This window comes from Pleurodeles waltl, chromosome 11 (genome assembly GCF_031143425.1).
Source record: "Pleurodeles waltl isolate 20211129_DDA chromosome 11, aPleWal1.hap1.20221129, whole genome shotgun sequence".
In the NCBI taxonomy this organism is placed as follows: Eukaryota; Metazoa; Chordata; class Amphibia; order Caudata; family Salamandridae; genus Pleurodeles; species Pleurodeles waltl.
In genome coordinates, this window is record NC_090450.1 from 969,253,815 (window position 1) to 969,270,924 (window position 17,110).

At 47.8% G+C, this 17,110-nt stretch overlaps 1 protein-coding gene across 4 annotated transcripts in view; it reads right to left on the reverse strand.

The window, feature by feature from the left end:
- The window catches only part of SNAP29 (synaptosome associated protein 29), a 44,420-nt gene that overhangs the window by 6,419 nt on the left and 20,891 nt on the right, over positions 1–17,110 (reverse strand). For all 4 annotated transcript variants that reach the window (XM_069215211.1, XM_069215214.1, XM_069215213.1 and 1 more), the window contains exons 3-4: positions 4,020–4,213; positions 1,397–1,482 (exon numbers count right to left, since the gene is read on the reverse strand). In XM_069215211.1, coding sequence (XP_069071312.1) covers positions 1,397–1,482; positions 4,020–4,213 — 280 coding nt within the window. The remainder of the gene's footprint in view (positions 1–1,396; positions 1,483–4,019; positions 4,214–17,110) is intronic.

Consider the following 17,110-nt stretch of genomic DNA (forward strand, 5'->3'; position numbering starts at 1 on the left):
CCCCTTTAGTCATGCTCTCTCAATGTCTTGGCAGCACAGATCCTTCCAGTATCACTCTCTCCCCAGACATACTTAATCATTTTGATCTGTCTCAGCCTCGCATTATCTTCTTCTTTACAAAATGGCTTGTTAACCTCCCGTGGACATTCAGTTGTATGGTCTACCTACCCTTGGACTAATAGTCTCTGTCAGGGCAGGGGTGATCACCCACTAGTTTTTTTTAATAAGAATCATGTGTAACAACACAGGATGCCACATTATTAAACACTTCTTGAGCCTGCACAACAAACTCTCAAAAACTACATACATTTGTGCCTCAAAAACTTTAGATTGATCATGCAGTCTCCAATACATGCTTGTCATCGCCCACACCAACCTCATAATCTACATCTGGGCTTTGGACACAGGCTTATGCAAAATCCAAATGTTAGAGGCAATTCAGAGTCAAACAAGTTCCACCATTTCTTCAAAAAAAAAAAAAAAAACAAACACAACGAGTCCTTATTGGCACTGCCACAAATAATAGGCGGCTGAGACATGCGTTGCGCTGCCATCTTGGTGGGTAGAATGGCAAGTAAATACAACTAACAAGAACACGTTACAATTAGAACAATTTGGTTGAGAGAGGTTAAAATAAATACTACAGGTGCCCCACAGCATTCAAGAAGTCAAAACTACCAGAAAGCAGAGTAATTGCAGCCAACCTTCCACCCTCTCAGAACTTGTAACTTCTCTATCATCCACCAAGCAGTATCAATGTGCAACGCTGGATGGATTGTTCCTGCTCCATTTTTCCTTGCACCACACATCTCAAAATCAAGTCCACCTGGGGAAACACCAACATACCTCACTCTACAGCCTATCTGAGCTTTCCACATACCTTTTAACCGGCAAGTGGTATGATGGATTCTACATTTCCCTTTGGGTACATGTCCAGAGTGCACTCATCTATAGCATTCCCCTACGAGGTATCTGCATTCAAGTGGGTAATCTTGATGTGCCCCCAAGATTGCCTACTTATATAGGCCAATTCTTGGCTTTGCAATCCTGCACCGACAAACAATTTGGCAAACCTGTCAACTACCTCTACCACCAACCAAAAAGTCACTGCACCTCTTCTTTTGGGTTCTCAAAATGCACGTTGACCCTCAGACCGCTTGCACAGGCAGCTGACACACGGATGCTGCATTCACAGCCCCCTCGACATAAAGTAATTCACTGCCACTCTTTATCCAGGCCGGAGGCATAATTCCAAATGTCATCTCAACAGTACCTGCCCAAAATGAGTACCAGGTGTGTTTAGGAACGGCATCAGGCTTCATGCTTGGAAAGCTCTGGCAACTGCAGAAGGACTGGGTCATTTGGAAAATTCTAGTACTAGATGTGGTGATCTTACCATCTGTGTTCAGCTTCCGTAGGTTTGGATGGCTTGCTTGGTAATTGGCTTCCTGTCCCTTGCCGGCAGAAACAGCATCTTGCAACCTGGCAAGCATGGGAGAGAAAAAACACATAGAATTGCAGACACTCAAAAACTCTGGGCAAGCTATCTTTGAACATATATATAACATTGGGAGCAGTGAAAAGAAACAAAGGGGAATGGAAGTGACTGAAAGAAGATACCTGTTGTCACAACGATTATAAAATATAACCAAAAATGGAGGAAGACAATGAACAACAAGCACTGGCAAAGCCAATAGGCTGAGGCTATGCAAGTGCTATTAGCTTTGTCAATGTGTTTTAACCATGTTGTTCACCAGCTTGGCAGCTGTACAGCATGGCTAAAACTTAGTGGCGTGTAGAAGATGTGGAGTAAGAGTGGAGTAGATGTGGAGAGGAGTAGATGTGGAGAGGAGAGTGGAGTAGATGTGGAGAGGAGAAGAGTAGAGTGGAGGAGAGAGTGGAGGAGAGTAAAATGTTGTAGAGGGGGGTGGCAGAGAGAGCCGCGCGTTGGAGCGGCAGAGAGCGTCACTCGTTGGAGCGGCATAGTGTCAAGTCATGTAGAGTGGCATATACTGGAGTGGCATAGAGTAGAGTGGACTGGCATAGAGTGTTGCAGAGTGCAGTGGTGTACAATACAATGGCACAGCTAAGAGTGGTGCAGCGTAGAGTGCAGTGGCGCAGAGGAGAGTGGCACCAGGACCAAGAAGCCACAAAACAAAAATAGCCAAAGATTTACACAGCCTTCCCAAGCAACCTTCCAGATCGTGATCACACTGGATGAAGACTCGCAATCATAAGCCGATCCTGAACAGTGAGGCAGGTGAATACAGGCACCTGTCAACTACCACTTCCTCCAAAAACACACACAAAAACAAAAAAAAAGCCACAGCACCTCTTCTTGTGGACTCTCAATGCACCTTGGCCATCAGACAGATTGCCACAGGCAGCTGACACTGTCTGATGCTCCATTCACAGCCCCCTCTGCATAAAGTTATTCAATCCCACTCTTTATCGAGACAGGGTGACATAATTCCAAATGTCTTCTCAACAGTAGCTGCCTACACTTAAAGTGACTCTGACAGGAAACAAGTGATGGGTAGAACCTCTTGATTAGCCTCAACTGTTAATTACTTTGGATAGCATTCCATTTCATAGCTTTTTTTCTAGGCCACAACAGAGTAGATTGGGAGCCCAAAGGGGTGAAATTGTGAAAAGCACATTTAAATGTTAATGACTTACTTTAAATCACTGTTATTCATGTAAATGTATCCCTCTTCCAAAATATGCTTTTAGAAGGATACGAACTGTGAAATGAGTTGATATTATTTTCTGACTGGTCAATGACAGACCAAAAGAATCCAAGGCAAGCTCTAAGCACGAAGAATATGAACTCCAAGGATCACTCTTAAGAAACAATCAAACAGTGACATTTAAAACAATGATGGCACTGCAGTAGATGGCTTTGGGCCACGTGGCATCAACTAGAGTGTAAAACATTCTTAAATGCATAGTGAACAGCTTTTTTTCCCACCACAGCATGTTTAAAAGTATATGCAGATAATAACCGACTAAGCATGCCAGCAGTTAATGGTAAAGCTAGGGGCTGTCCAGGATAGGCCCAAGCGGAAATATAGTATCCAGTTTCTGAGAAAAAATCATTTGCAACAAAAGCCCCTGGCAGAAACGATTCAGTCCAACTTCAAAGTTCACAAACAGGAGTGCACAGCTAAAGGACACATAAGGCTTGATGAAAACTGAAAACATGCCAACATCAGGAAGTGAGGGTAAGCATGAAGCAGTGTGATCAAGTTACACGTCCAGGATTCCTAGAGAGGCACAATTATTAAATATAGCATAATTTAGGTCTTAATAGCAGTAGTCCATTTGGAGGGAGTGATTAAAGTAAAAAAAAAAAAAAAAAAAAAAAATGGAGGAAAATAGTTTCTCAACAATTTCTGATGCTAGCAGCCTCAAAACAAACATTACAGACAAGAAAGAAAAGTGAAAAAATGTGATATGTCCCAAATGTTCCACAAGGCTGAAACTTCACGAACTGATAGGCAAAGGTTGTTGACTAGAAACCACAGAATATCGTTCACAGAACCAGGATTAAGGTTTAACCCAATAAGGAAAAGAGTAAAGAAATTACACCTAATTAAAAAACAATAAAACCAGCAAAAGTTGTTCTTGGGAAGATGATTAATTGGGGACAAATTAGGTCCAGAGTCGTGTGGTGGGGTATTCAAAGCAGATCCTCTGCATTACTGTGCAGGTTTGATTGTGCAGCAGAAGGTGAGTACTTTAGACCTGGTTGTGGACACAGCAGCACACTGTGGTGGACATTTATGTTGCAAACACTATCCCATTTATATTACTGGATGGCTTTAAAGGGAGAGTTAGATTTTTTTGGGGGGCGGGGAGGCTGTATTTATGACAGTGCACCACAGTCATCGGGTCTTTGGTCTGTGGGCAGTAATATCCATTCAACTCTTATTGAGGCGGAGGCCATCTGTGCAGTACTGAGCAGTTCAAAAGGCTTAGCCATAGAGGGGCATATGGGGCCAGTACATTGCATTCACCTGTTATTGGGTGTGTACTCTGGGGCTGCAGCAGCTGCAGGAGGTTCAGCAGGTTTTGGTTTGAAATAGTTGACAAAGCCCCCAAACACACTCTTGATGTTGTTGATGTGCCTCTGACTCGTTTTCAGTTCATGCTCCATAGAATCAACCATTCGCTCCGTCCGCTTTAAGGCCTCTCCCTGGCGAACAAGCTCCTGCAGAAAAAAGAAGAGGTTATGAGAGGCTGAAGATTGTTGAAATGCCTAGGAGAATGTAGAAGTGCCATCATGAGGCATAGCCAAGAGTCCAGGTGAAACCAGTTGGGTTAGACCTTCACAAAGTAGGGACAGGGGCACAGGAGGAGGGAGCAAGGCCAGGTGCCGGGGAGGAGGCAACTGGCCAAGAGCCCAGAACACAGCCAGGTCATCATAAGGAAGGGCCAGCTGCCATCCCATGCCATTGTGGAGCTTGTCCAGGAGCGCTAGTAGCCAAATCATTAAGTGGAAGGGCCAGGAGCCCAGGAAAATGGGCCACCAAAAACATCACCAGGGGTCCAGAAGGAGGGAGCCAGATCAGCATGCAATATCCAGGAGTCCTCGAAGAGGAAGCATGAGTATCCTGAGGGTCAGATGCTAAAAGGAGGAAACCCGGTCAGGAGCCAACCAGGCAGTAAAGCCATCACAAAAGAGGACCAACAGCCCAGGACGAATCAGAAGTCTATCATGATGTGGTAATAGAATACAACAATCAATCTCTGGGGCTGGTGTGTGCCATGGGCAAGGGCCCTGGAGCAACAAGGCAATCTTGAGACATAGCCTAACTGCAGAACAAGACCACCAGGAGTTCAGGCAAGAGGTCTGTGGGGAGGGCACCAGGCAATCATGTGGCAGGGAGAGGAGCTCAGGATGATGGTGCTGGGATATACCAAGCAGGAGGGAGTCTACTATCACGAGGCACAGGCTACTACCTAGGAGGAGGCAAGCAGGCCACGTGAGGTACGGACAGCAGCCCACAAGGACAGAGCTGGATCATCATATGATAAGGCCATGATCCCAGAAGGAAAGAACAAAGTCATCACAAGGAAGGTTGGGTACCTGTAAGGAAATGCCTCCTTGGCATGGTTGCCCCCTGACTTTTTGCCTTTGCTGATGCTATGTTTACAATTGAAAGTGTGCTGAGGCCTGCTAACCAGGCCCCAGCACCAGTGTTCTTTCCCTAACCTGTACTTTTGTATCCACAATTGGCAGACCCTGGCATCCAGATAAGTCCCTTGTAACTGGTACTTCTAGTACCAAGGGCCCTGATGCCAAGGAAGGTCTCTAAGGGCTGCAGCATGTCTTATGCCACCCTGGAGACCTCTCACTCAGCACAGACACCCTGCTTGCCAGCTTGTGTGTGCTAGTGAGGACAAAACGAGTAAGTCGACATGGCACTCCCCTCAGGGTGCCATGCCAGCCTCTCACTGCCTATGCAGTATAGGTAAGACACCCCTCTAGCAGGCCTTACAGCCCTAAGGCAGGGTGCACTATACCATAGGTGAGGGTACCAGTGCATGAGCATGGTACCCCTACAGTGTCTAAACAAAACCTTAGACATTGTAAGTGCAGGGTAGCCATAAGAGTATATGGTCTGGGAGTCTGTCAAACACGAACTCCACAGCACCATAATGGCTACACTGAAAACTGGGAAGTTTGGTATCAAACTTCTCAGCACAATAAATGCACACTGATGCCAGTGTACATTTTATTGTAAAATACACCACAGAGGGCACCTTAGAGGTGCCCCCTGAAACTTAACCGACTATCTGTGTAGGCTGACTAGTTTTAGCAGCCTGCCACAAACCGAGACATGTTGCTGGCCCCATGGGGAGAGTGCCTTTGTCACTCTGAGGCCAGTAACAAAGCCTGCACTGGGTGGAGATGCTAACACCTCTCCCAGGCAGGAATTGTCACACCTGGCGGTGAGCCTCAAAGGCTCACCTCCTTTGTGCCAACCCAGCAGGACACTCCAGCTAGTGGAGTTGCCCGCCCCCTCCGGCCAGGCCCCACTTTTGGCGGCAAGGCCGGAGAAGATAATGAGAAAAACAAGGAGGAGTCACTGGCCAGTCAGGACAGCCCCTAAGGTGTCCTGAGCTGAGGTGACTCTGACTTTTAGAAATCCTCCATCTTGCAGATGGAGGATTCCCCCAATAGGGTTAGGATTGTGACCCCCTCCCCTTGGGAGGAGGCACAAAGAGGGTGTACCCACCCTCAGGGCTAGTAGCCATTGGCTACTAACCCTCCCAGACCTAAACACGCCCTTAAATTTAGTATTTAAGGGCTACCCTGAACCCTAGAAAATTAGATTCCTGCAACTACAAGAAGAAGGACTGCCTAGCTGAAAACCCCTGCAGCGGAAGACCAGAAGACGACAACTGCCTTGGCTCCAGAAACTCACCGGCCTGTCTCCTGCCTTCCAAAGATCCTGCTCCAGCGACGCCTTCCAAAGGGACCAGCGACCTCGACATCCTCTGAGGACTGCCCCTGCTTCGAAAAGACAAGAAACTCCCGAGGACAGCGGACCTGCTCCAAGAAAAGCTGCAACTTTGTTTCCAGCAGCTTTAAAGATCCCTGCAAGCTCCCCGCAAGAAGCGTGAGACTTGCAACACTGCACCCGGCGACCCCGACTCGGCTGGTGGCGATCCAACACCTCAGGAGGGACCCCAGGACTACTCTAAGACTGTGAGTACAAAAACCTGTCCCCCCTGAGCCCCCACAGCGCCGCCTGCAGAGGGAATCCCGAGGCTTCCCCTGACCGCGACTCTTTGAATCCAAAGTCCCGACACCTGGGAGAGACCCTGCACCCGCAGCCCCCAGGACCTGAAGGACCGGACTTTCACTGGAGGAGTGACCCCCAGGAGTCCCTCTCCCTTGATCAAGTGGAGGTTTCCCCGAGGAACCCCCCCCTTGCCTGCCTGCAGCGCTGAAGAGATCCCGAGATCTCTCATAGACTAACACTGCGAACCCGACGCTTGTTTCTACACTGCACCCGGCCGCCCCCGCGCCGCTGAGGGTGAAATTTCTGTGTGGACTTGTGTCCCCCCCGGTGCCCTACAAAACCCCCCTGGTCTGCCCTCCGAAGACGCGGGTACTTACCTGCAAGCAGACCGGAACCGGGGCACCCCCTTCTCTCCATTCTAGCCTATGTGTTTTGGGCACCACTTTGAACTCTGCACCTGACCGGCCCTGAGCTGCTGGTGTGGTGACTTTGGGGTTGCTCTGAACCCCCAACGGTGGGCTACCTTGGACCAAGAACTAAGCCCTGTAAGTGTCTTACTTACCTGGTTAACCTAACAAATACTTACCTCCCCTAGGAACTGTGAAAATTGCACTAAGTGTCCACTTTTGAAACCGCTATTTGTGAATAACTTGAAAAGTATACATGCAATTTTTATGATTTGAAGTTCCTAAAGTACTTACCTGCAATACCTTTCGAATGAGATATTACATGTAGAATTTGAACCTGTGGTTCTTAAAATAAACTAAGAAAATATATTTTTCTATATAAAAACCTATTGGCTGGATTTGTCTCTGAGTGTGTGTACCTCATTTATTGTCTATGTGTATGTACAACAAATGCTTAACACTACTCCTTGGATAAGCCTACTGCTCGACCACACTACCACAAAATAGAGCATTAGTATTATCTATTTTTACCACTATTTTACCTCTAAGGGGAACCCTTGGACTCTGTGCATGCTATTCCTTACTTTGAAATAGCACATACAGAGCCAACTTCCTACATTGGTGGATCAGCGGTGGGGTACAAGACTTTGCATTTGCTGGACTACTCAGCCAATACCTGATCACACGACAAATTCCAAAATTGTCATTAGAAATTGATTTTTGCAATTTGAAAAGTTTTCTAAATTCTTAAAAGACCTGCTAGGGCCTTGTGTTAGATCCTGTTTAGCATTTCTTTTAGAGTTTAAAAGTTTATAAAAGTTTGAATTAGAACCTAGAACTAGTTGTAGATTCTTAAAAAGTATTCCAACTTTTAGAAGCAAAATGTCTAGCACAGATGTGACTGTGGTGGAACTCGACACCACACCTTACCTCCATCTTAAGATGAGGGAGCTAAGGTCACTCTGTAAAATAAAGAAAATAACAATGGGCCCCAAACCTACCAAAATACAGCTCCAGGAGCTTTTGGCAGAGTTTGAAAAGGCCAACCCCTCTGAGGGTGGCAACTCAGAGGAAGAGGATAGTGACTTGGAGGACAATTCCCCCCTACCAGTCCTATCTAGGGAGAACAGGGTCCCTCAAACCCTGACTCCTAAAATAATAGTCAGAGATGCTGGTTCCCTCACAGGAGAGACCAACACCTCTGAAATCACTGAGGATAGCCCCAGTGAAGAGGACATCCAGTTAGCCAGGATGGCCAAAAGATTGGCTTTGGAAAGACAGATCCTAGCCATAGAGAGGGAAAGACAAGAGATGGGCCTAGGACCCATCAATGGTGGCAGCAACATAAATAGGGTCAGAGATTCTCCTGACATGTTGAAAATCCCTAAAGGGATTGTAACTAAATATGAAGATGGTGATGACATCACCAAATGGTTCACAGCTTTTGAGAGGGCTTGTGTAACCAGAAAAGTGAACAGATCTCACTGGGGTGCTCTCCTTTGGGAAATGTTCACAGGAAAGTGTAGGGATAGACTCCTCACACTCTCTGGACAAGATGCAGAATCTTATGACCTCATGAAGGGTACCCTGATTGAGGGCTTTGGATTCTCCACTGAGGAGTATAGGATTAGATTCAGGGGGGCTCAAAAATCCTCGAGCCAGACCTGGGTTGACTTTGTAGACTACTCAGTGAAAACACTAGATGGTTGGATTCAAGGCAGTGGTGTAAGTAATTATGATGGGCTGTACAATTTATTTGTGAAAGAACACCTGTTAAGTAATTGTTTCAATGATAAACTGCATCAGCATCTGGTAGACCTAGGACCAATTTCTCCCCAAGAATTGGGAAAGAAGGCGGACCATTGGGTCAAGACAAGGGTGTCCAAGACTTCAACAGGGGGTGACCAAAAGAAAGGGGTCACAAAGACTCCCCAGGGGAAGGGTGATGAGACAACCAAAACTAAAAATAGTAAAGAGTCTTCTACAGGCCCCCAAAAACCTGCACAGGAGGGTGGGCCCAGAGCCTCTTCACAAAACAATGGGTACAAGGGTAAAAACTTTGATCCCAAAAAGGCCTGGTGTCATAGCTGTAAACAGCATGGACACCAAACTGGAGACAAGGCCTGTCCCAAGAAAGGTTCCACTCCAAACTCCCATCCAGGTAACACTGGTATGGCTAGTCTCCAAGTGGGATCAACAGTGTGCCCAGAGCAAATCAGGGTCCACACTGAAGCTACTCTAGTTTCTGAGGGTGGGGTGGATTTAGCCACACTAGCTGTCTGGCCGCCTAACATGCAAAAATACAGACAGCAACTCTTAATTAATGGGACTAGAATAGAGGGCCTGAGGGATACAGGTGCCAGTGTCACCATGGTGACAGAGAAACTGGTTTCCCCTGGCCAATACCTGACTGGAAAAACTTACACAGTCACCAACGCTGACAATCAGAGAAAAGTACATCCCATGGCAATGGTTACTTTAGAATGGGGAGGGGTCAATGGCCTGAAACAGGTGGTGGTCTCCTCAAATATCCCAGTGGACTGTCTGCTTGGAAATGACCTGGAGTCCTCAGCATGGGCTGAGGTAGAGCTAAAAACCCATGCAGCAATGCTGGGTATCCCTGAACTGGTGTGTGTGAAAACAAGAGCACAGTGCAAGGCACAGGGTGAACAAGTAGAGCTGGAGTCTGGAAGAATGGCCCAGCCTACCAAGAGAACAGGAAAGTCAGTTGGGAGACCAACTGCAACACAGCAAAAGAAAGGGAACCTCTCTTCTCAGGAAGAAGTTCTGCCCTCTGAGGGAACTGAGCCTTTGGAGCTTGAACCTTATCAGGTTGAGCTCTTAGGCCCAGGGGGACCCTCAAGGGAGGAGCTGTGTAAGGGACAAGAAACCTGTCCCTCTCTTGAAGGCCTTAGGCAGCAAGCTGCTGAAGAGTCCAAAGGCAAGAAAAATGGAACGCATAGGGTCTATTGGGAAGATGGACTCCTGTACACTGAGGCCAGAGACCCCAAACCTGGTGCCACTAGGAGAGTGGTAGTGCCTCAGCTGTTCAGGAAGTTCATCCTAACATTGGCCCATGACATTCCCCTTGCTGGACATTTGGGACAAACCAAGACGTGGGAGAGGTTAGTCAACCACTTCTACTGGCCCAATATGTCCAACATGGTTAAGGAGTTTTGCCTCTCCTGCCCCACCTGTCAAGCCAGTGGTAAGACAGGTGGGCATCCAAAGGCCCCCCTCATTCCACTTCCAGTGGTGGGGGTTCCCTTTGAAAGAGTGGGTGTGGACATAGTTGGTCCACTGGAACCTCCCACAGCCTCAGGAAATATGTATATCCTGGTAGTAGTGGATCATGCTACCAGGTATCCTGAAGCTATTCCCCTTAGGTCGACTACTGCCCCTGCAGTAGCCAAGGCCCTCATTGGTATCTTTACCAGAGTGGGTTTCCCTAAGGAGGTGGTGTCTGACAGAGGTACCAACTTCATGTCAGCATACCTAAAGCACATGTGGAATGAGTGTGGAGTGACTTATAAATTCACTACACCATACCATCCACAAACTAATGGCTTGGTTGAGAGATTCAACAAGACATTAAAAGGCATGATCATGGGGCTCCCAGAAAAACTCAAAAGGAGATGGGATGTCCTCTTGCCATGTCTGCTTTTCGCTTACAGAGAGGTGCCACAGAAGGGAGTAGGATTCTCACCCTTTGAACTTCTGTTTGGTCATCCTGTAAGGGGACCACTTGCTCTTGTTAAAGAAGGCTGGGAGAGACCTCTCCATGAGCCAAAACAAGACATAGTGGACTATGTACTTGGCCTTCGCTCTAGAATGGCAGAGTACATGGAAAAGGCAACCAAAAACCTTGAGGCCAGCCAACAGCTCCAGAAGTTTTGGTATGACCAAAAGGCTGCACTGGTTGAGTTCCAACCAGGGCAGAAAGTCTGGGTTCTGGAGCCTGTGGCTCCCAGGGCACTCCAGGACAAATGGAGTGGCCCTTACCCAGTACTAGAGAGGAAGAGTCAGGTCACCTACTTGGTGGACCTGGGCACAAGCAGGAGCCCCAAGAGGGTGATCCATGTGAACCGCCTTAAGCTCTTCCATGACAGGGCTGATGTGAATCTGTTGATGGTAACAGATGAGGATCAGGAGGCAGAGAGTGAACCTCTCCCTGATCTTCTGTCATCAGACCCAAAAGATGGCACAGTAGATGGAGTGATCTACTCAGACACCCTCTCTGGCCAACAGCAAGCTGATTGTAGGAGAGTCCTACAACAGTTTCCTGAACTCTTCTCCTTAACCCCTGGTCAGACACACCTGTGTACCCATGATGTGGACACAGGAGACAGCATGCCTGTCAAGAACAAAATCTTTAGACAATCTGACCATGTTAAAGAAAGCATCAAGGTGGAAGTCCACAAGATGCTGGAATTGGGAGTAATTGAGCGCTCTGACAGCCCCTGGGCTAGCCCAGTGGTCTTAGTCCCCAAACCTCACACCAAAGATGGAAAGAAAGAGATGAGGTTTTGTGTGGACTACAGAGGGCTCAATTCTGTCACCAAGACAGATGCCCATCCAATTCCAAGGGCTGATGAGCTCATTGATAAATTAGGTGCTGCCAAATTCCTAAGTACCTTTGACTTGACAGCAGGGTACTGGCAAATAAAAATGGCACCTGGAGCAAAAGAAAAGACAGCATTCTCCACACCTGATGGGCATTATCAGTTTACTGTTATGCCCTTTGGTTTAAAGAATGCCCCTGCCACCTTCCAAAGGTTGGTGAATCAAGTCCTTGCTGGTTTGGAGTCCTTTAGCACAGCTTATCTTGATGATATTGCTGTCTTTAGCTCCACCTGGCAGGATCACCTGGTCCACCTGAAGAAGGTTTTGAAGGCTCTGCAATCTGCAGGCCTCTCTATCAAGGCATCCAAATGCCAGATAGGGCAGGGAACTGTGGTTTACTTGGGACACCTTGTAGGTGGAGGCCAAGTTCAGCCACTCCAACCCAAGATCCAGACTATTCTGGACTGGGTAGCTCCAAAAACCCAGACTCAAGTCAGGGCATTCCTTGGCTTGACTGGGTATTACACGAGGTTTGTGAAGGGATATGGATCCATTGTGACAGCCCTCACTGAACTCACCTCCAAGAAAATGCCCAAGAAAGTGAACTGGACTGTGGAATGCCAACAGGCCTTTGACACCCTGAAACAAGCAATGTGCTCAGCACCAGTTCTAAAAGCTCCAGATTATTCTAAGCAGTTCATTGTGCAGACTGATGCCTCTGAACATGGGACAGGGGCAGTTTTGTCCCAAACAAATGATGATGGCCTTGACCATCCTGTTGCTTTCATTAGCAGGAGGTTACTCCCCAGGGAGCAGCGTTGGAGTGCCATTGAGAGGGAGGCCTTTGCTGTGGTTTGGTCCCTGAAGAAGCTGAGACCATACCTCTTTGGGACTCACTTCCTAGTTCAAACTGACCACAGACCTCTCAAATGGCTGATGCAAATGAAAGGTGAAAATCCTAAACTGTTGAGGTGGTCCATCTCCCTACAGGGAATGGACTTTATAGTGGAACACAGACCTGGGACTGCCCATGCCAATGCAGATGGCCTTTCCAGGTTCTTCCACTTAGAAAATGAAGACTCTCTTGGGAAAGGTTAGTCTCATCCTCTTTCGTTTGGGGGGGGGGGGTTGTGTAAGGAAATGCCTCCTTGGCATGGTTGCCCCCTGACTTTTTGCCTTTGCTGATGCTATGTTTACAATTGAAAGTGTGCTGAGGCCTGCTAACCAGGCCCCAGCACCAGTGTTCTTTCCCTAACCTGTACTTTTGTATCCACAATTGGCAGACCCTGGCATCCAGATAAGTCCCTTGTAACTGGTACTTCTAGTACCAAGGGCCCTGATGCCAAGGAAGGTCTCTAAGGGCTGCAGCATGTCTTATGCCACCCTGGAGACCTCTCACTCAGCACAGACACCCTGCTTGCCAGCTTGTGTGTGCTAGTGAGGACAAAACGAGTAAGTCGACATGGCACTCCCCTCAGGGTGCCATGCCAGCCTCTCACTGCCTATGCAGTATAGGTAAGACACCCCTCTAGCAGGCCTTACAGCCCTAAGGCAGGGTGCACTATACCATAGGTGAGGGTACCAGTGCATGAGCATGGTACCCCTACAGTGTCTAAACAAAACCTTAGACATTGTAAGTGCAGGGTAGCCATAAGAGTATATGGTCTGGGAGTCTGTCAAACACGAACTCCACAGCACCATAATGGCTACACTGAAAACTGGGAAGTTTGGTATCAAACTTCTCAGCACAATAAATGCACACTGATGCCAGTGTACATTTTATTGTAAAATACACCACAGAGGGCACCTTAGAGGTGCCCCCTGAAACTTAACCGACTATCTGTGTAGGCTGACTAGTTTTAGCAGCCTGCCACAAACCGAGACATGTTGCTGGCCCCATGGGGAGAGTGCCTTTGTCACTCTGAGGCCAGTAACAAAGCCTGCACTGGGTGGAGATGCTAACACCTCTCCCAGGCAGGAATTGTCACACCTGGCGGTGAGCCTCAAAGGCTCACCTCCTTTGTGCCAACCCAGCAGGACACTCCAGCTAGTGGAGTTGCCCGCCCCCTCCGGCCAGGCCCCACTTTTGGCGGCAAGGCCGGAGAAGATAATGAGAAAAACAAGGAGGAGTCACTGGCCAGTCAGGACAGCCCCTAAGGTGTCCTGAGCTGAGGTGACTCTGACTTTTAGAAATCCTCCATCTTGCAGATGGAGGATTCCCCCAATAGGGTTAGGATTGTGACCCCCTCCCCTTGGGAGGAGGCACAAAGAGGGTGTACCCACCCTCAGGGCTAGTAGCCATTGGCTACTAACCCCCCAGACCTAAACACGCCCTTAAATTTAGTATTTAAGGGCTACCCTGAACCCTAGAAAATTAGATTCCTGCAACTACAAGAAGAAGGACTGCCTAGCTGAAAACCCCTGCAGCGGAAGACCAGAAGACGACAACTGCCTTGGCTCCAGAAACTCACCGGCCTGTCTCCTGCCTTCCAAAGATCCTGCTCCAGCGACGCCTTCCAAAGGGACCAGCGACCTCGACATCCTCTGAGGACTGCCCCTGCTTCGAAAAGACAAGAAACTCCCGAGGACAGCGGACCTGCTCCAAGAAAAGCTGCAACTTTGTTTCCAGCAGCTTTAAAGATCCCTGCAAGCTCCCCGCAAGAAGCGTGAGACTTGCAACACTGCACCCGGCGACCCCGACTCGGCTGGTGGCGATCCAACACCTCAGGAGGGACCCCAGGACTACTCTAAGACTGTGAGTACAAAAACCTGTCCCCCCTGAGCCCCCACAGCGCCGCCTGCAGAGGGAATCCCGAGGCTTCCCCTGACCGCGACTCTTTGAATCCAAAGTCCCGACACCTGGGAGAGACCCTGCACCCGCAGCCCCCAGGACCTGAAGGACCGGACTTTCACTGGAGGAGTGACCCCCAGGAGTCCCTCTCCCTTGATCAAGTGGAGGTTTCCCCGAGGAACCCCCCCCTTGCCTGCCTGCAGCGCTGAAGAGATCCCGAGATCTCTCATAGACTAACACTGCGAACCCGACGCTTGTTTCTACACTGCACCCGGCCGCCCCCGCGCCGCTGAGGGTGAAATTTCTGTGTGGACTTGTGTCCCCCCCGGTGCCCTACAAAACCCCCCTGGTCTGCCCTCCGAAGACGCGGGTACTTACCTGCAAGCAGACCGGAACCGGGGCACCCCCTTCTCTCCATTCTAGCCTATGTGTTTTGGGCACCACTTTGAACTCTGCACCTGACCGGCCCTGAGCTGCTGGTGTGGTGACTTTGGGGTTGCTCTGAACCCCCAACGGTGGGCTACCTTGGACCAAGAACTAAGCCCTGTAAGTGTCTTACTTACCTGGTTAACCTAACAAATACTTACCTCCCCTAGGAACTGTGAAAATTGCACTAAGTGTCCACTTTTGAAACCGCTATTTGTGAATAACTTGAAAAGTATACATGCAATTTTTAGGATTTGAAGTTCCTAAAGTACTTACCTGCAATACCTTTCGAATGAGATATTACATGTAGAATTTGAACCTGTGGTTCTTAAAATAAACTAAGAAAAGATATTTTTCTATATAAAAACCTATTGGCTGGATTTGTCTCTGAGTGTGTGTACCTCATTTATTGTCTATGTGTATGTACAACAAATGCTTAACACTACTCCTTGGATAAGCCTACTGCTCGACCACACTACCACAAAATAGAGCATTAGTATTATCTATTTTTACCACTATTTTACCTCTAAGGGGAACCCTTGGACTCTGTGCATGCTATTCCTTACTTTGAAATAGCACATACAGAGCCAACTTCCTACAGTACCCAGGAGGAAGCAGCCAAGCTATGCTGGGGGATGGCTTCCGGAGCAGGCAACTGGAACTTTACAGTCAAGGGACAGCTTCAATATAAATTACTTTTAGGAAACTGAATAGCAAAATTAAAATAGCAGAGCTGGCACTACCCTAGGCTGAAGCTTACACATCTGACAATATTAAAAGAATCACTGGATTGGACTCTTATTACAAAGAAAATACAAAATCGTTGGTTTGCTAACGTCAAAGGCAATTCTTATCAACGACGTATGTGAAGTTAATTAGAGTCTGATCACGTGACTCATCACTATCACAGCAAGGCTGTGGCATACAACCAGAGAATACAAACACAAACTAAGGACTTAAGTGGACTCTTAGAAAAACAGTCAGCTGATTTTATTTGCTTGCAGTTAGCAAACTGAACCCTCTTCCCTACAGTGATTCTACACTTTTAGCTTATAGGCACATTCTGGGAGCAAATGTGCCACACAGGCAGTTCAAAACATAAAAAGGGTGGGGTCTGTGGCCTTTATATGCATTTTGCTGATCACTGCACATTACCTAGGGCTGCGTTTGAGCAGATTCACAGACGAACACAGACATTTAAAGCAGGACTTCTGGGCTTAAGATGGACACTGTACAGGTGAAGGAGCTGGACATGCCACACGTGTCAATCAACCATTATAACAAACACAAAAAAATGCAATGGGAGTAAAGCTGGCAACTTGTCTACCCACTGGCAATCCCTCAGGGTAGCATTCCAACCCACTGTACTTTTGCCTGCCATGCTGCCTCGGATTAGAGCCCTATGGGAAGTGTCCTTGGTCCTGCTCTAATAGAAACAGTTCAAACCAAACTGCCAAGCCAAGTTCTCTCTAAACTGGCACACAAACAACCCAAGACCAGTTTCGGCATGTGGGCCTCTCCAATCAGGCACAGCTTGATTCCAGTGACACAATGAGCAAGGGACCCAAGGCTGTGCATTCTCTTGGCCACTTAGGGCATTACAGCAAAGGCATTAAAGGTGATGGGAGAAATGCATTCAATCTGTCTAACCATTGGCAACCGCTTGTAGTCTGATTCCAAATCATCCTTATTTTGTGCTTCAAGCCACCTCAGATTACACCCACAATCGAGCCGCAGCTGTTTTTGTACGATCAATGTAATATTTTACGTGGCCAAGGGTATGCCAAGATGTGGGTCTCTTGCTCAATGTGCTGTAGGATCTAACCTATACCTCACTAGTGAGGCCTAACAACACTGCAGCCAGCCTGTGGCTACTTGTGTTCCCTCGTGGATGGGTGCTTGCCTGGAAATTTGGGATGGCATGTTCTCGATGTTCTTGTCAGTACCGATTTCCACAAGGTGGGCCTTGTCCAAAGTGGGTGAAAAAACATGAGTTGGAATGTTGCCCCAAGTGATTGCCAGTCGTTAGACTATTTGCAAGCATTCCTCCCATCACCTTTTGTGGGACTGATACAACCAGTATAAAGACATTATATGTAGCCCACAGTGGGTGGACACAAGCACACACAAAAAGGCTTTGCTGCCTTTGTCAATTTGAAAATATTTTA